General features: G+C 51.0%; 1 protein-coding gene across 2 annotated transcripts; it reads left to right on the top strand.

Annotated features, from left to right (window-relative positions):
* Positions 1 to 593: 593 nt before the first annotated feature.
* Positions 594 to 12,936, top strand: CC2D1B (coiled-coil and C2 domain containing 1B; the record flags this gene model as incomplete). Of its 2 annotated transcripts, none has more annotated exons than XM_080690805.1 (23): positions 594 to 659; positions 3,239 to 3,383; positions 4,579 to 4,682; positions 5,003 to 5,161; positions 5,511 to 5,636; positions 5,751 to 5,910; positions 6,296 to 6,477; positions 6,644 to 6,719; positions 6,826 to 6,936; positions 7,022 to 7,149; positions 7,316 to 7,388; positions 7,534 to 7,667; positions 8,047 to 8,164; positions 8,245 to 8,417; positions 8,776 to 8,901; positions 9,422 to 9,480; positions 9,560 to 9,676; positions 9,890 to 9,963; positions 10,046 to 10,104; positions 10,302 to 10,353; positions 10,715 to 10,814; positions 11,649 to 11,739; positions 12,808 to 12,936. In XM_080690805.1, 23 exons carry the CDS (start codon positions 594 to 596, stop codon positions 12,934 to 12,936), a joined length of 2,562 nt encoding a protein of 853 aa, XP_080546931.1. The 2 variants fall into 2 exon arrangements, with proteins under 2 accessions (XP_080546931.1, XP_080546930.1); XM_080690804.1 differs by having other exon boundaries at positions 8,029 to 8,164.
* Between the last annotated feature and the right edge of the window lie 5,699 nt (positions 12,937 to 18,635).

Below are 18,635 nucleotides of genomic sequence, written 5' to 3'. Positions count from 1 at the left end.
AGCACTGTTTGTTCATGGGTCTGTCTCCACCATGTGAATGCTCCTTGAGGCCTGATGGTTGGGAGATCGCTGACAGGTCTCAGAATGCTGAGTCAAGTTTCGCTGGTGCAGAGCTGTCCACCAAAACTGCGATGAGGAAGCTGTTCTGTACCTGTGCACTGGCCACATAGAGCTAGTAGATACTTGCAGTGTGTCTGGTATAGCTTTTTTAATTTTAATTACTTTAAGTGAAAACTTACCCACTTGTTGCTTCCAGAATGGATGGCGCTATTTCAGAGCCTTTCGTGAATCCCCTTTACCTAGAGCTGTTTCCTTGAATCTTCCTTTCACTGTTACCAGTTCAGTAACTTGATACCATGTCCACACTCCCCACCAAACCCTCTGACAGGAGGTCCCCAGCCTTTCGAACTCCCTGCCACTTGTTCGGTGCTCAGATTCCAGCACTGGTATTTCAGCCTTTGTGGTAGAATGGTAACACTGGAGAGTTCACTAACCACGTCTTAATCCTGGCCCCACTGTTGGGTGTGGCTCACGGTGTACTCCTGTCTGAATCTCTTCAACTCCTCACCTGATAGGTATCCTAGGCTGCCAAGATGCCAGGGCCAAGACCTCGGAAGGGCCCTCGGGCCAGTGGTCAGGGTGTGGCAGCTGCCAAGCAGGTATGGACATAACATTCTTCACTCCCGGGCCAGTTTGGGATGGAGGTCTCTAGACATCTGGGCAAGTTGGGGTACCTGTTAGTCCAGAGACTTGGAGCAGCAGCTCCCAGAAGTGCCAAAGCCCTGTGTTACCAAAATCTTGGATCATGCCCTAACTGCCAGATCAAATAATTGTGATGTCTTTAAGAAAAAGGAAAATGAAATGTTATTAATTGGTAGCAAAGGGGGAAACTAGTAAACTTGAGTTTGGAAATAGATTTTCCTCCAAAGTTCTGAAGAAATGAATGCCCTTTATAAGGCTTAGGATTCCAAGGGCTAAGCTCCAGGTGTGTTTATCAGAAAACAACTCATGTTCAAATGGTGTCCTTGAGAAAAGTGCTTCAGACCCACTGGTACCAGTTCTTCATTCCTGTGGTCAGTAAACTGATAAGACCACTTTAATTGTCTAAAGGAGGAGGAGTGTAGGTAGGAAGGAGGAAAAATGTCAGTTTTAAATAAACTACCTGCCAGGCATGGTGACACATGCTTGTAATCCCAGTACTTGGGAGGCTGAGGCAGGAGAATCATGGGTTTGAGGACAACCTCAGCAAGTAGTGAGACTCTTCAACTTAGTGAGACCTTGTTTCAAAATTAAAAAAAAAAAAAAAAAAAAAAGCCAGGTGTGTGGCACACGCTTGTAATCTCTATTTGGGAGGCTAAGACAGGAAGCTCTGCGGCCAGCCTCAGCTACTAGTGAGGCCATTTGCAATTCAGTGAGACCCTGTTTCAAAATAAAGAATAGCTGGGCATAGTGGCTCACGCTTGTAATCCCTGCATTTGGGAGACTGAGACAGGAGGATTGCAGTTTGTGGACAGCCTCAACTACTTAGGCCCTTTGCCACTCAGTGAGACCCTGTTTCCAAATAAAGAATAAAAAAATAGGGCTGAGGTGTAGCTTGGATTGCCCCTGGGTTTCATCCTTAGTACTGCAAAAAATAAAAAATAAAAATAAAACTTAGGACTGGGGGTGTAGCTTGAAGGTAGAATGCCCCTGGGTTCGATCCCCAATACAAAAATAAAATAAGCCACCTGCTAGTCATAAAATGGATACCCATTACACTTAGAGACTCTCTGACTATACCTTGACACATAGGTGGTAGAAGGAGGTCTGAACTCCTTTCCTGGGTTTCAACCCAGGAATGCTGCTACATAACTACTACTTGTAAGTGATCTGGAAGGTACCAGAGGCACTGAAGTTTAGGATGTTCTAGTGGGACCTCAAGGCCCTTATACTCATCAAGGGTCATAACACTGCTTGGCCAGGCATAGGCCCCAAGGCTTGTGGGCCATGGCCAAGAAGAAGACTTTGCTTTCTCGTGACAGGGCTCTGGCCAAAGTAGGAGACAAAGGGGATTTGTCTTCCATTTTTATTCCCTTTATTTCTTCTAGGCTCAAGTCCTGATACTACTTAGTCTATTTTTATTGTCTTAAAGTAGGCAGGTGTGGCACATACCTATAATACCAGTACTTGGGAGGGTGAGACAGGAGAATCACAAGTTTAAGGCTAGCCTCAGCAACTTAGCAAGACCTTTTTTCCAAATAAACAATAAAATAGGGCTGGGGTATAGTTTAGAGGCAGAATGACCCTGGATTCAGTCCCCAGTACTACAAAAACAAAAGTAGACAGATAAGCAAGGTAGTGGGGTAAAGGGCATAGATTCAAGTCAGAAAGACCTTATCCTAAGTTTTGGTTTTGTTGATTAGGGGACTAACTCAGTTTCTTCAGAACATTATCATAAAAATAGGACTCACCTCTACCTAGGAGAGTCAAATTTATGGACATAGAAAGTAAAATGGTAGTTACCAAAGGATGGAGGGAGGGAGAATGGGGAAGTAGTGTTTATTTAATAGAGACAGAGTTTTAGTTTTGCAACATGAAAGCTCTGTAGATGGATGGTAGAGACAGTAGCACAGTGCAAATATACTTGAAAATTGTTAAGATGAAGTTTCATATTACAAGTCAATTTAAAAACTAGGGCCTACTTCTCAGGACTGTACGAGGATAAACTAATATAGTCTTGTGGAATGGTAAGTATGCTGCCCAGCAGTATAGCTTCTGCTGCTGCTGTTAGTAAAAGTAAGGACAGTAAAGTATATATATATATATATATATATATATATATATATATATATATATATATATATATATATATATGGAATTGAACCCAGGAGCATTCTACCTCCAAGCTCTACCCCCCAGCCCTATTTTATTTCAGAGATAGGGTCTCATTAAGTTGATGAGAGCCTCACTAAATTGCTGTCCTGGAACCTGTGATCCTCATGTCTCAGCTTCCAAGTACTGGGATTATAGGTATGTGCCACCATACCTGCCTATGGCAGTAAATCCTACTGGGTTCTTTAAAGAGTTGCCAGAAAGATAAGTTCCCCAAGAGGTGATATCGCAGGCTTGTTTCCCTTTCTGCACAGGGGTCCGCACAGTGAAGGGACCACTGACTGGGACATTAGGAGCCTTGAGTCTGATTGTGGGGCTGGGCTCTACACTGCTGTGTGTATGATTCCTAAGAATGCTCTGCTCTCAGCTGGGGCTCTTTGTGGAGTTCAGCCCTGAGGATATGCTGCTGGAGATGGATGAGACTGAAGATGATGGAGACCTGGAGGCTGAGCTGCTGGCTCTCACGGGGGAGGCAGGGACCGCAGGCAGGAAGCCAGCACCCAAGAAACATGGTGAGCTTTGACACTGGGCTGAGCTCAGTGCTGAGACCAGATAGTTTCCAGCCAGTGTTGGAGAGGGTTCTTGCCTTGCAGCCTGGAGAAGCCAGCCAGATCCTCTGGTCTTCTTGATACCCCTGTCCCTCTTTTTTTTTTTTTTTTTTTTTTTTTTTTTTTGCGGGTCTGGGGATGGAACCCCGAGGCATTCTACCTATGACCTACACCCCAGCCCCATTTTTTATTCTCTATTTTGAAAAGGTCTCACTGAATTGCAAAGGGCCTCACTAAATAGCTGAGGCTGTTCGCGAACTGTGATCCTCCTGTCTCAGACTCCCAAATGCTGGGATTACAATCAAGCTCCACCACGCCTGGCCCCCCTCTCCCTCTTGTAGCTCTCCCACCAAAATAACAGCCATATACCTGTTGGTGGGCGCACACTCCATCTCTGGGCTGCCCCCTCCTCCTTGTGGACAGATCTGGTTTCCAGGGTGACTCAGGTCACTATCCTTATCCCTAGTGAGGGACTGGTATATACAGTAGGGGCCAAATTAGCACAAATAGAATGGGGCACATAGTAAGTACACAGAAATTGTGTCAAATGAATAGGTGGAAGCTCCCTCCATAGCCCGGACAAGGACAGGACCCTGAGGTCTGTCTCTCTGTCTTCTCACTAGGAGCCCTCAGAGCCTGTCCCCACGTGTGCCCCTGAGCTGAGGAGAGTGAGGCAGGAAGGGGCTCACTGACTGGACCCAGCTTTGGGGTTAAACAAGCCTGGATTTGAATCGTGGCTTTTTCGTTTACTTAGATTGCAGTATAAGGAATATTGGTGTTGGTAGTTCCAAGTTTATTCAATATATAAAGAAGGGATAACATACCCGTGTTGCAGAATTGTTGTAAAGCTCAAATGGACCCAGAACGTCTTTGCAACTGTGCGAGACGTGGTTGGAGTTAATGGAAGGGTATGTGTAACTGCTACCAACAGAGATGTAGAGAAAGGGCAGCTCATTGGTGGGGGCCCAGGAGGCATCCTGACAGGGGTCTTTTGACCTGGATCACAAAGAAGAGCAGCTTTCTGGGCTGGGCTTTTCTTTGGTAAGGAAGGGGGACTTCTGCCTGGGGTATCTACCAATATGGTGGGTCGAAGACCCTCCTTCACTCGTCTTTGGCCTTATTTAAGTTCTCTGATCCTCCCGTAACCCTCTTTCCCTAGCCCCCCTGCCCATGGCCCACATCGAGAAGTTGGCAGCCGACTGTATGCAGGACGTGGAGGAGGAAGAGGAGGAGGAAGGGCTGGAGGAGGATGCAGATCTGCTCGTACGTCTGCCAGGCTGGTGGAGGAGGGCTGTGGGAGGAAGCCTGGGCTTGTCCTTCTGTGTCTAACTTTGAGTGAGTGCCCTGCACTTCCTGGCTGTACAGTGTGAGACTTGTTTCCTTTGGCCTCTGGTCTGAATTCTGCGGAAGGGGATTCTTAGATTTGAAGTCTTGGTCAGAGTAAAGAAGTGTTTTGGTAAAGGGGACTAAGCACCAGCACTGACATTGGGGAATGTTGCTGGAGACAGGGTCCGTTCTGCACTGATGTTGTGGTGGGTCAGGCCATGAGGCCCCAGGCTCCTGGGACTTGTGTGTCTTTCCAGACTGAGCTGCAGGAGGTCCTGGGTGCAGACGAGGAGGCTGGGCCCCTGGATGGCAACGAGGTGGAAAGCCCAGATCTCTCTGAGGAAGACAAGGGATATGATAACACTCAACCTGCAGCGCAGACAGCTCCCCTGATGGCTTCAGGGCCGACAGCTCAGGTAGGCCCTGGAGGCAGCCCTGTGGACCTGGGTGCAGCGTGTGCATGAGGCAGGGAGTGTGCAGCGAGGCTGCAGTAGCTCTCCGCAGGGGCCCGGCGGACTGAGCATGAGAAACTCGTGTGGCTGGCCAGCCTCCAAGGCCTCTCTGTTCTCCCAGACCACCCCAGGCCTCTGCTTGCCTCTGACAAGGCCTCTGGCCCCTCCAGTGGGCCTTCGCCTCACACCCCGAGGCTTTAGGCTCTTTCTCCAGGAGTCCCAGAGCTCCACCTTCTGGGGCAGCTTCCTCACGGCAGAATGGCAAGGGCCTAGATAGCCATGGAGGGGCTGGCCCTGAGCTAAGTATCTGCAGGCTGGAGGGCCTCAGGGGCTGCAGGCTCTGCTGGAGGAACGGATCTGCAACTACCGGGAGGCTGCGGCCAGTGCCAAGGAGGCAGGTGAAGCGGCCAAAGCCAGGCGCTGTGAGCGCGGCCTGAAGGTGAGAAGGAGGGGGGTGAGCCCCACCTGCCTCGCCGCCGAGCGCATCCCTGCCGTCCAACAGGCTCCGGGCCAGAATGGCTGCCTGGGTTTCTGGACTAGTTCTCTCCCCCAGACTCTGGAGTCCCAGCTGGTTGCAGTGAGGAAAGGCAGGAAGATCAATGAAGATGAAATACCTCCTCCAGTGGCCTTGGGCAAGAGGCCCCCGGCCCCCCAGGAAATAGCCAAGAAGAGCCCCGAGACAGAGCCTCCTGCTCCCCATGCCATGCAGCCAGGTATCTGGACACCCTCAAATCCTGTCCTCATCCCCGGGCTCAGAGCTCACAGTCTGCCTCCAGCCTGCCGCTCCCAGCACCGGCAGCCACAGGGGCCCCACGAGCTCCTCGGGCCAGTGAGGCCTGTTGGAAACCCAGAGCAGACACCTGCTCGTTCAACTTTGCGCCTTCTCTGGGGGCTTTGATTCCTCTCATTACTGGAGATTGAGCCCAGGGGTGTTCTACCACTGGCTACACCCGGGGCCCTTTTTCATTTTGAGACAGTGTCTCGCTAGGTTGCCCAGGCTTGTCTCAGACTTATGATTTTCCTGCCTCAGCTTCCAGAGTGGCTGGGACTACTGGCATGTGTCACTATGCCCATTTCTGGGGCTTTTTGTTTCTGTAGATATTCTGTCCCCATCTGAGACCAGCCCCCCAGGAAACCCTGACATTGCAGCGCTGCCAGATTCAGACCCAGACCCGCGGACCCTGCTGTCAGTCCGGCAGAGAGAGTACAAAATGGCTGCCCTCAGTGCTAAGCGGGCTGGAGATCTCGACCGGGCCCGAGAGCTCATGAGGATTGGGAAGGTATGACGCCTGGCTTCGACACTGTGCCATCTTCCTTTCACAGATGGGAAGTAGAGACTCGGAGGGAGCCAGGCTGGGCTTGCGTGAAGACAGCCTGAGCAGGAACCATTTCAGCTCGGGCGCTCGGGGTTCCCTGGCTTACCTTTACACCTGCTTATCACTACAGAAATTTGATGCTGTCCTGGAGGCCCTGGAGAAGGGGCAGCCTGTGGACCTGAGCGCCATGCCCCCTGCACCTGAGGGTCAGTGTGGGGATTGAGGGGTGTATGTTCAGGTGCAGTTGGGGCAGAGTATTAGGTATGGGGCTGGCCAGACATCCCTGCCTACATTTCTGTTCTGTGTCCCCAGACCTGAAGGCCTCCCCAGAGGCCTCTGATACCCCCCCAGCACCCTCAGTCCTACCCCCTGCAGTGGAGCAGGTGCAGCCAGTGATGGCTCCTAACATCCCAGCAATCCCAGGTAGGACAGGATGGTGGGATTGCGGAGCGGGGGCCTGGGAAGGGGCGCGCAGAGCTGACACCCTTTCCTTGCCCACCTCGTGTAGCCCCTGCAGAGCCTCAGACAGTGCTGGACGCCCTGCAGCAAAGGTTGAACAAGTACCGCGAGGCAGGAGTCCAGGCCCGGGCCAGCGGGGACGAGCGCAAGGCCCGGATGCACGAGCGCATCGCCAAGGTGGGCCTGCAGCCGTGGGCCCCTGCTGGCCCTGTGCCCTGGCTGGATGCCTCGTGGCTCGTTTCTCCCAGGGCTGCGCTTTCCCTGTCTTCCTATACCTGCCTCGTTCTGTGGTGGGCATGGAGCCTGCAGCCCACCAGCAGTCCCTCCCTTCACTCCCATGCAGCAATACCAGGATGCTATCCGAGCACACCGGGCAGGACGGAAAGTGGCCTTTGCTGACTTGCCTGTGCCCCCAGGTGAGGGGAGAGCCAGCAGGCGGGAGGGGCAAAGGGAGGAGTTTCTCACATGCTCGCCCCCACCAGGCAGAGCTGGACAGGACCACAGCAGCGTGTGCTCCCCAGAGGCTGCCTCGCCTCTGCCCACTCCGTCCCTCTTTCACAGGCTTTCCCCCCATCCCCGGCCTGGAGCCCGCTGTGGGCACTGAGGATTCAGTGGCAGCGACTTTGGCAGCTGCCCAAAAACTAGCCTCCTCAGAAGATGTGGCCCAGGGAGATGAAGGCGAAGATGAGGATGAGGTTTGGCCAGGGCCCAAAGCTCCTGGGTTTGGGAGCATTAGGCAGATGAGGGGTGAACCCAGGCGCTGTTGACCATACTAACAAGCCCATTGAGGCAGGTATCCTTTTCTCTGTGTTAGAGAAGAAAGCTGGCTGGGTCAGAGCAAGGACTCAAACCTAAATGTTTCAGATTCAGCCCAGTTCATCCCCATCGCTCTCCTGGCTGTTAACCCAGAGAACTCTTCAGGTTTCTGATTCTGAGGTTGTGTGGGGCCGAGGAAGGAAAGCCAGTCATCTGCTGCACAGCACGCTAGTCCAGCATCAGGAAGAGAGCTTGAGTCTGGGAGTTGCTGTGGGAGGGGGGAGCGGATCCCAGTGACTACCTCCTGGGCACCCGCAGGGCGAGCCCCCAGCAAAGGCCCCGGTGGCTAAGAGACCAGCGCAGCCTTTGGTTCCTTCATCCCGGCCCCAGCCTGAGCCCAGGGCCTCGAGTTCTAAGGAGTCACTGAGTCCAACTGGTGAGTTGGGGACAGAGGGTGGAGCAGCGCAGGGTCTGGCAAGGGGCAGCGTGGCTTTATCCATGGTCCCCGCTCTCCAGCTCGGGAGCAGCTGGCACTGCTGGAGGCCCGGAAACTGCAGTACCAGCGAGCGGCCCTGCAGGCCAAGCGGAGGCAGGACCTGGAGCAGGCCAAAGCCCATCTGCGAGTGGCAAAGGGTCTGGAGGCTCAGCTCGTGCAGGCCCGCGCCGGTCAGCCTGTTGACCTCTCCAAGGTGAGGCGCGTCTGGCTGAGCTCCAGGGATTCCCAGGCCATGGAGGGGCAGCGGCCTGACCAGGCAGCTTCTGGGAGGACAGGTGGTGGGAGCAGCTGGCAGAGAACATTTTGCTTGTGCTTCTTTCCCCTCACGGCCCCAAGAGGGGCCAAGAGACAGTGGGGGCCCTGGGCAGAGGTGACGAGGGGGCCAGTGCCAGCGGAGTCCTTGTGGCCAAGAACAAGCGGGAGGCAGTGGGCGCCTGTCAGTGCAGGTTGGTAGAAGTTGAAGGAGCATTAGTTTGGATTCCTGTACTTGTTGGGCTCAGTAAAGGAGGAATCTGACTCTTGGGGCCCGAGGGGCCTTGTGACCTGGGCAGGTGCCCTCGCCTTTGACCGATGAAGAGGGTGACTTCATCCTCATCCACCATGAAGATCTGCGACTCTCCCAGAAGGCGGAGGAGGTGTATGCCCAGCTACAAAAAATGCTTCTGGAGCAACGTGAGGTCAGTAGGCCGCTTGTCTCTTCCTTCCCTTTCAGTGCCCACGGCTCCCTGTGGAGAAAGGTGTGGGGCTCAGAACAGGTAGGCCTGGGTTCAAGTTCTAGTTCTTTCACTTACTGGCTGTGTGACCTTGGGCAAGTCACTTGCCCTCTCTGATCCACATTTTCCTCAACTGTAAAATGGGATGATTATGGGATCATTCTTTCAGGGGTGATTATGAAAGGACGTAGATGGGAAGGGAGAGTTGTGTTTCTGTATCTGTATCTGTCTGCAGTGCTGCCGCTTCTTGTGGGAAGTTTGCCTTCTCAGGTGATATTTGAAGGGAGGGATAGGAGTTTGCTAAGTGAATTTTGGGGAATGGCTGTCCTCAGGAGAGGAAATGGCAAAGTGTGGCAGGACTTGGGCATGTGTTGGGGGAAGGGAGGCTACAGAGGGAGGCTGGAGCTGTAAGAGTTGAGCCTTGCATATCAGTGGATGTGTGTTCTGGGCCAGCTGTGGAGTCACCATGGGCCCCTATTTTTAGAAGTGCCTGCTGTTCTCCAAGCAGTTCATGCACCAGGGCAATGTGGCTGAGATGACCCGGTGAGTGCAGCGCGGGCTGGGCCGGGGTGGGCACACCTGTCCCAGCCTTACCCTGCTGACGGCTCACCCGTCCCATCAGGTTTGAGAAGCTTGCTCAGGACCGCAAGAAACAGCTGGAGATCCTGCAGCTGGCCCAGGCCCAGGGCCTCGACCCGCCCAGCCACCACTTTGAGTTGAAGACTTTCCAGACTGTGAGGTGCTGGAGCGCACGGGGGACGGCGGTTGTCTGGGACGGGGAGGGGGCTTCAGGCCAGTGCAGACAGCGGGCGCCTGCCAGGGAGGTGCCCAGGGCTCTGGCGGCCGTGCCAGCTCTGGACCAGGAGTCAGAGAGCGAGGTCTGCGTGCCGGCCCTGCTGCCGCCCCGGGCCTCGTCCTGCCCTCCTCCACTCTGTGCTCTTCTTGGCTGTAGGATCTTCTCAGAACTCAGCAGCACAGAAATGCATCTCATCATCGTCCGGGGAATGAACCTCCCAGCCCCTCCAGGTAAGCTGGCTGCTCTTTTGCCGGAGCTCATGCCAGAGCTCCTTCCTCCCAGGCTCCCGCCCGATTCCCTTCTCTCCCACAGGGGTGACCCCCGACGACCTGGATGCTTTTGTGCGGTTCGAGTTTCACTACCCTAACTCGGTGAGGCTCAGGTGGAGGTAGGACCTCTGAGCTCCATCTTCCATTCAGAGTGTGTGCTCAGCTTCTCTTCATCCCTGGAGGCCCGGCCATGGGGAGGGACTTGAAGACCCTCCGCCGCAGGAACCTCAGCCCAGAGCTGCTGGCCTTGTAAACCTGTTTTTGAAGCCATATTGACTGTTCTCTTCGCCTTCTTTTAGGACCAGGCTCAAAAAAGCAAAACAGCTGTGGTGAAGAACACAAACTCTCCAGGTGAGTGCCAGCAGCCTTCTCCCACCTGCTTCCTTGCGGGCAGCGCCATTTTGGGAGTGCTTTCAGAGCTACTGTTTCACTTGGTCTATTCAACACGGGAGATAGAGACTAAAGAGACTCCCCGAGGGCTTCGTAGCAAAGAGTTGGTAGAAATGAGACTTGACCCAAGAATCCTTACTCCAAGTTACAAGTCCTCCCACTTGGATAGAATCTCTTGAGGAGAAACTGTGCCAGGACCGACGTCCTGAATTGCAGGTAGAGAGATCCAGAGGGGAAGGAAGCCTGCTCTGGGCCTCCATTTCTACTTTCTCAGGAAATCACTGGGCACCAACCCCCTCCTTGTCTTCTCCCCTTTTGGCAGAATTTGATCAAGTCTTCAAATTAAACATTAACCGAAACCACAGGGGATTCAGGAGGGTGATACAGAGTAAAGGAATCAAGTTTGAAATCTTCCACAAAGGGTAAGGTTCCCGTCAGTCACGCTGCGCAGGTAGATTGGGGGAAAGAAATGGCACTTCTTTTGTTCTCTTTCCACCTACTTTTTTTTTTCCTCGGGTCTGGGGATGGAACCCAGGCGCATTTGGCCTCCAAGCTACACCCCTGCCCTTTTTTTTTTTTTTTTTTTTTTTTTTTTTGTGGTACTGAGGTTCCTGGAAGCCCTTCTACCTCCAGGCTACAATCCCAGACCTATTTTTACATTTTCATTTTGGAAACAGAGTCTCCTAAGCCAGCGCGCGCGGCTGGCTTCGAACCTGCGTGATCCTCCTGTCTCCGCCTCCCAAGCACGGGGATTACAAGCGTGCGCCACCACGCCCGGCTCACCCCTGCCCTATTTTTTATTCTTAATTTTGAAACAGGGTCTCACTTAAGTTGTGGACAATCTCATTAAGTAGTTGAGGCTGTCTGCGAACTGTGATCCTCCAGTCTCAGTCTCCCGAATGCTGGGATTACAAGTGTGCTCCACCATGCCCAGCTTTCTTTTCATCTACTTTTGGTACTAAAGGCTGAGCCCAGGGGCATTCTACCTCCTATTTATACCCCTAGGCCATTTAAGGATTTTTTTTTTCTTGTATTGGGGATGGCATCTAGGGGCATTCCACTTCACTAAGTAGCTGAGGCTGTCCTCGAATTGTGATCCGCCTGTCTCAGCCTCCCAAATGCTGGGATTACAAGCGTGCACCACCACACAAAGAATGGCTTTTCTGTTCTCCTGCTACTAGTTTTTCTACACTGGCCTGAACCAGTTCCCACCTTGTCTGCACAGTCTAACCCTCTGCTGCCTCTTGGCTCTACAGATCCTTCTTCAGAAGCGACAAGCTGGTTGGCACGGCACACCTGAAGTTGGAGCGCTTGGAGAATGAGTGTGAGATCAGAGAGATTGTGGAGGTAGGGCCCAGGGAGGGGCCAGCTGGAGAGCTTGGCAAGAGGAGAGCCTGTTTGTGGAATGCCAGTGCTTACTGTAGGTTTCTGTGCCCATTACTCAATTTAAAATCGTGCTGTGCTGTAGAGTAGGTGGTATCGCCATTTCTCAAATGGAAGAGGTTCATAGGGTCTAAAAAAATGTCATAGAGTCAGCCAGACAGGAAGTAACCATACTTGTTCCACAATTCTTTGGGACACTCAAGTTCCCAAGGATGATGGACACAACAGAAGCCCCTTTCAGAGTTTGACTTCCGCTGTGAGCTGGGTACACGGATCCCTAGGTTTGCAGGTGCGGGCTTCTGGTTAGGGCAGCTGTGGCAGCATGAGGAAGTGAAGCGAGCTCCCAGCCTGGCACTGACCTGGTATTCCTGGATCAGAGGCCCTCTTCAAGGCAGCTGGTCTTTGCTTAGGAACTTGCCCTCCAGGCTGCTCCTTAGGTTGCCATGAACTCACTGGGTTACGCAGGCAGGAGCTCTGGAGAGCTTGCCTCTGGCAGAGGGGGAACAGGACAGAGGAAGGGGGTCACCTCAGTCCCCAGTGTCCCAGGGGATCCTGCCTGGGTGAGTTGCTCTCGAGTGGGGCCTGGTCCCTGCTGGCCTCTCGCAGCATGGAGCACGCCAGCTGCCTCTTCTGCCCTGGAGGGAGCCGCTGGCCTGGCTCTGACTCTGCCTCACAGTCACCCACTCCTCTCTGGCTCATCTGATTGGTGAGGATTTGGGCCCTGGCTGCTAGGCTGCTCCTAGAAACTAGATTTGTTCCAGGAGTTGCCTCCTGGTTGGAGGGAAACAGTAGAGAGCCCTGGGTGGCTCGTCTCTTCAGTCAGAGCCCAGAGGCTTGCTTAGATTTACATACTGCTTCTTTGCAAAGTGTAATTAACACCCACTATACACACTCGAGCAAGTGGCAGGACTGTCCTAAGATGGAGACTCCGTGCTAACACTGCAGGATGCCTTAGCTCCTCCTTTCCTGGGACTTTGGGGGCCTGCGTGTCCCCAGTGCCCTCATTGCCACCTCTGTCCCTGGTCCTCACAGGTTCTGGATGGAAGAAAGCCCACTGGGGGGAAGCTGGAGGTGAAGGTGAGGCTGCGGGAGCCTCTGAGCGGCCAGGATACGCAGATGGTCACCGAGAACTGGCTGGTCCTGGAGCCCAGAGGCCTGTGAGGTGGGCGGCTCTCCGGGCTCTCAAAACCTCTGCCCCCTGCCAGGGCCCCAGAGACCGTTCTGTTAGCTCTCCTCCTCAGCTGAGGCGGTGCAATTGTTGAGTAGGGCTTATGAGCCGAGGTTTTTATGTTCCACAGTTGGGGAGGGAAGGCTTAACCAGCTTCAGGAGATCCTTTCAGAAGTCTTTTACACTGACTTCCTGTGCTTTGTGTCCTGTGCAGCAGATGGCCAGCACTGGGAGAGGACTAGACCAGCAGCAGCGGGCAGAAGCTTCTTCCTCAGCTTTGCTGGCTCTGAAAGCCTTTGTACATGAGATGCTGCTTCACGAGCACCAAAGACCTGTCAGCACGTGTGCTGCTGACCACAGCCCAGGGCTGTCCTGCCGGCCCCTCCCGGCCTCCCTGGGAGCTCCTCTTCCCGCTGCCCCCTCCCCTGATGTGGGCGAAGGCCAGGACACCCTCATCACCCTGTGCTGTTGAGCCCTACAGTCCTTAACCTCTGCCTACCCATCTGTGTGTAGCTTACCCCAGCCCCCACTTGCACCATTTATGGATGTGCCTTTAAAAGATACCTTAAGGGATGGGAGGACTTGAGGGTGACCGGGAGGATCCGTGACTCCAGTTGGTCAGTGGCAGCCTGTCCCACTCAGCTCAGTTCACCCAGCTCTGCCTGTGCCTTGGTTCCTGCAGCTGCTGCTCTGGCCTTCCTGCCTCCCAGCGGGCTGAGCCGAGGATGAAAGTTACTTTGGGTACTAGTTAAGTAAGGGGAAGGTTATAGCTTGGGTTTGGTCTATGCACCTAAGATGAAAGACTGTTAACTGGAGAGGAAGAAATATATATATATATATATAATTTTATGTAGCCATTTTTAAAGAAACAGTCTAATTTATTATAGGGATTTTATACTCTACCTAGCGCAACCATCAAGGCCTTTAACAAAAGCCATAGTAGCAGTAACATTTGTCCACTGAAGGAGAGGAACCTTTCCTCAGCTGAGCTCCTTTTGGCTTCATTTAATACTCAAATCTGCAGTATTCTACATTCCTTAAAAGTAAATACTCGCCGGACATGGTGGTGCATGCTTGTAATGCTAGTACTTGAGACTGAATCAGGAGGTAACAGGTTCAAAGCCAGCTCAGAAACTTAGGCCCTCCAGAACTACTGAGACCCTGAAATGTTTCAAAATAAATAATAATATGGGACTGAGGGTATAGATCACAGGTAGAATGCCCCTAATTCCCAGTACCACAAATAAAAATAAACGCTCTCCCATCCTTTTGTGAGTTCACAAAGCATTCTTCAAGATTAGTCTTTTAAAGACTAAGTGTGAGTGAGGCATAGTGGTGTGCACACTTATAATCTCAGCATTTGGGAGGCTGAGACGTGAGGATCGTGGTATGTATACAGCCTCAGCTACTGAGTGAGGCCCTTTGCAACTCAGACCATTTCAAAAAAAAAAAAAAAGACTTAAAAAAAAATAGGGCTGGGGGTGTATCTTGGAGGAAGAATGCCCCTGGGTTCCATCCTCAGTACCACAAAGTAACGGCTTTAAGTGAAGCAAATACATTCAGTGTATTGATCACTACAGTATCGCATAAGCACAGTCCAGGGACTGTGCATGGGTGTGTGCAACTGAGTCAGCGTTGGGGCTGGACCGTGCTTTCTTGACCAGAAGAGCAGAGTATTTAGTGGGTGACATGAGCAATTCTTTTTTGCAGTACTGGGGATGGAGCCCAGGGGCATTCTACCTCCAAGGATGTCCTCAACCCTACTTTTTATTCCTTATTTTGAAACATGGTCTCACTGAGTTGCAAAGGGCTTCACTAAGTAGCTGAGGCTGTCTGCAAACCGCGATCCTCCTGCCTTGGCCTCCCAAATGCTGGGATTACAAGTGTGCCCACCATGCCTGGCTATAACAAATGACTTTTCCAAGAGTCCTCTAGCTCATCTTATCTATCAGAGGTGAACTACTAAGACTTCACAGATGAAAAATTTAACAATTGCAGGTGCACGTACCTGTCAAGGAGTTATCTAGGACGAAGAAGGTCATCGGCCTTCATTAGGTGATCTGAAGAGAGTGCTGGCATGGAGGATTCCTGGCTCTGCCTCAACTTCCCGATTAGGGTTTTCCTCCAACCCAGTGCTTACAGGGAGGGTGGGGGACCACTGGTTCCGGAAGGTTCCAGCCAGCCACAGGAATATCTAAACCGAGGTCTTTGCTGGGTATGTCTTTCCTATTCATTAACAGATGCCTTTGCCCCTTTTTCAATTTCAGTCAGCTTCACTGCTTTTGGAAAATCAAAACCTCAAGGCCAAGGGAACCAAGACAAAGACACCCACTCAACTTGGGACTGAGATTCTTAAAAGTCTTTCTTGTAGCCAAGGCATGCATGACAGTGGGAGGGGCCTGTTCAGCCTCATCTCACAAGATTTGCCCAAATGCCATAACCAAGCACTGGAAGTCACTTGTGGGCCGTGACCCAAATTGTTTTCAGATTTGGTGGGGAGGGCTACTGGGGACTAAACAGAGGCACGTGCTACCTCTGAGATACACCAATGCCCCCCCCCCCTTTTTTTGTACTGAGGGTGGAACTCGGGAGCATTCTGCTTCCTAGCTATATTCCCAACCCTGTTTTATTATTATTATTTTTATTTGGAAACACGGCCTAAGTTGCTGAGGCTGGCCATGAACCTGTGAACCTCTTGTCTTAGCCTCCCAAGTATTAGGATTACAAGCATGTACCACCAGCCTTTTTTTTTTTTCCCTCTGTTTTGAGCCCATCCCAGTAGGTTGATGAGTCTCAATACTTGCTGAGGCTATCCTCAAACCTGTGATCCTCCTGTCTAAACCTCCCCAGTACTAGGATCACAGGTGTGCACCACGGCACCCAACTCGCTTTCAAATGTTCTCTGATCTAGTGCAGTGCTGTCTTCTGAATTAGTGAACTTAAACTATGGGAGAAATTCTGGCCGGACGTGGTGGCGCACGCTTATAATCCCCGTGCTTGGGAGGCAGATACAGGAGGATCGAGCAGGTTCGAAGCCAGCTGCGCTGGCTTAAGAGACCCTGTTTCCAAATAAAAGTATAAAAATAGGTCTAGGAGTGTAGCCCGGAGGTAGAAGGGCTTCCAGGAACCCCAGTACCACCAAAAAAAAAAAAAAAAAAAAAAAAAAAAAAAAAAAAAAAATTCTGAGTATCTTAGTCTTCCTCAAAATTAGACAGCAAACATTTTTTGAGGCATTCTACCTCCATTATGCTCTAGCCCTATTTTAGTTTTTAAATTTTGAAACAGGGTCTTGCTAAGTTGCTGTGGATGGCCTTGAACCTGTGATCCTGGCTCAGCCTCCCAAGTACTGGAGTTACAGGCATGCACTCGCGCATACGTGGCTCAGCCAACTCTTGTGACTTTCCTTTTTTATAACACCATTTTGAAATTTGCACATTTGCTTCCAAATTCTGAGAGCTTGGTTTCCAAATTATTTGTGGCTTCTACTAAAAGATCTTTACCCCTGAAGGTTAGCTTCTTTTAGGTTGAAACAAACCACAGTGCTGAGACACCAGGGAGTTTGCATGGCCATCAGGCATGGATCCAACCCTTCTCAGGATCCTGGCTGTCCAGTCTTCAAGACAGGCATCACCATTAATGTTCTATTCCATAGTCCTCTCTGTATATGATTCCTAAAAACTCATTACCAGTATTTAAATTGCTTTAGCTTTACTAAAATAAATAGAAACCACTATTACACACTTGATTGCAGAAAAAAATGTTTAGAAGATCGCGTGTCTGAAATGCATTGAATGTGTAAATATTTCCCAGATGAACACAAAGATAAATTTAGTTGGAAACTTGGGGCTCATTTGCAGGAACCAATGTGGGTGGGAGAAAATAGGAAATGGGAACATAGGCAAAATCCTGATTCTCTGCCACCGTGGACTGCAGGAGGTGCTCCAAAGTGTTAACAATGGCCATCTGGACATGATTGCACCTGCCTACAATCCCAGTACTTGGGAGGCTGAGACAGGAGGATTGCAGATTTGAAGCCTGCCTCAGCAACTTAGTGAGACCCTGTTTCAAGATAAAAAATGCTGGAGTTATAGCTCAGAGGTAGAACCCTCTGCACCCCAGGTTTTATCCCCAGTACTCTCCTACCCTGACCAAAACAAACAGAGAAAACTATATGGCCTGGCATTTGGCCAAGGATCCAGTAATTTAAAAATTTGAAATAAATTACCAGAATGGCACTTATATTCCTTTTTAGGAGAAACACTCTAGATCAGCATCCCCTGTCCTCTCCCCTGGGTACTGAGCCCAGAGGCACTGTGCTACTGAGCTCCAGCTCCAGCTCTTCTTGTTTTTTATTTTTTGTGTTTTTTATTGTTTTTTTATTTTTTATTTATTTTTAATTTTTTTTCTTTATTTTTTGTGTTCCATTCCCTGGGAATGGAACTCAGGGACATTCTACCTCCGAGCTATACTCCCAGCCCTATTTTTTATTCTTTATTTTGAAACAGGGTCTCACTGAGTTGCAAAGGGCCTAAGTAGCAGCTGAGGCTGTCCTCAAACTGTGATCCTCCTGTCTCAGCCTCCCAAATGCTGGGATTACAAGCGTGCGCCACCACACCCTGCTATCTTCTTGTATTTTAAGACAGTCTCACTTAAGTTGCCCAGTCTGGCCTCAAACTTGTGATCCTCCTGCTTTGGCATTTGGAATAGACAGGCATTCACCACCATACCTGGCTTATATCTCAGTCTTATGTTTATAATCTAGATTTAAAAAATTGCTTAATTATGTCAGTATGTCATTTTATATAATTCTTAAAATACATACTGTATGAACCCAAAGATAAATAGGAGAAAACATAAACTAGCCTTGATTGTTTTATGTCCAGTTTCACTATCTAAGATACTTTGACTATATACATAAATGGCATTTTATGCAGTTGAGAATGGGCCTGGCTACACAGGGCCACAATCTGACTTTAGGGGGAGAATTTAAAAGCTTGCAATGGGCCAGGTGTGGTGGTGCATCCCTGTAATCCCAGGATTTGGAAAGCTGAGACAGGAGGATTGCAGGTTTGTGGCCAGCCTCAACCTTGTGAGGCCATCTGCAAATTAGTGAGCCCCTCTTTCAAAACAAAAAAAATAAAGGGCTGGGGGTATATCTCGGAGGTAGAATACTCCAAGTTCACTGCTCAGTCCCTCAAAAATAAAACAAGAGGCCAAGCCAGGAGGATCACAGGTTTACCAGCCTCCGCTACTTAGCAAGGCTGTGGCTCAAAATAAAAAGCCAGACAGGGTGGTGTGCGCCTATAGTCCCAGTATCTGGGAGGCTGAGATAGGAGGATTGCAGGTTCGAGGACAGCCTCAGCAAGGAGACTCTCAGCAATCTAGTGAGACCGTTTCAAAATTAAAAAAAATCAAATAGGGCTGGTGGTGTAGCTTCGTACTACACACACAGAAAGACTGTTTGCAGTGACCCAGTAGTTACGTACATTGGCAAGCGGTATCTGCCTGAGAAGGAAGGTAAGCTGTAAGAGGACAGGAGCAGCTGCTCTCGCAGCTCTGGGGTTCTGAGTGTTTAGACTGAGCTGGGTGTTAATGCCAGGCGTCCCTGTCTGCTAGCGAGCGCTTTCCGGTCTGTCGGGCCTGGCGTCACTCCCAGGGCTTGGTCCTCTCAGGCTGGCGTGTGCAAAGGGGT

Source organism: Muscardinus avellanarius (assembly GCF_963383645.1).
Source record: "Muscardinus avellanarius genome assembly, chromosome: 3".
NCBI classification, from domain to species: Eukaryota; Metazoa; Chordata; class Mammalia; order Rodentia; family Gliridae; genus Muscardinus; species Muscardinus avellanarius.
Note: the sequence above shows the minus strand (reverse complement) of the source record. Positions and strands in the feature narration are given on the sequence as shown.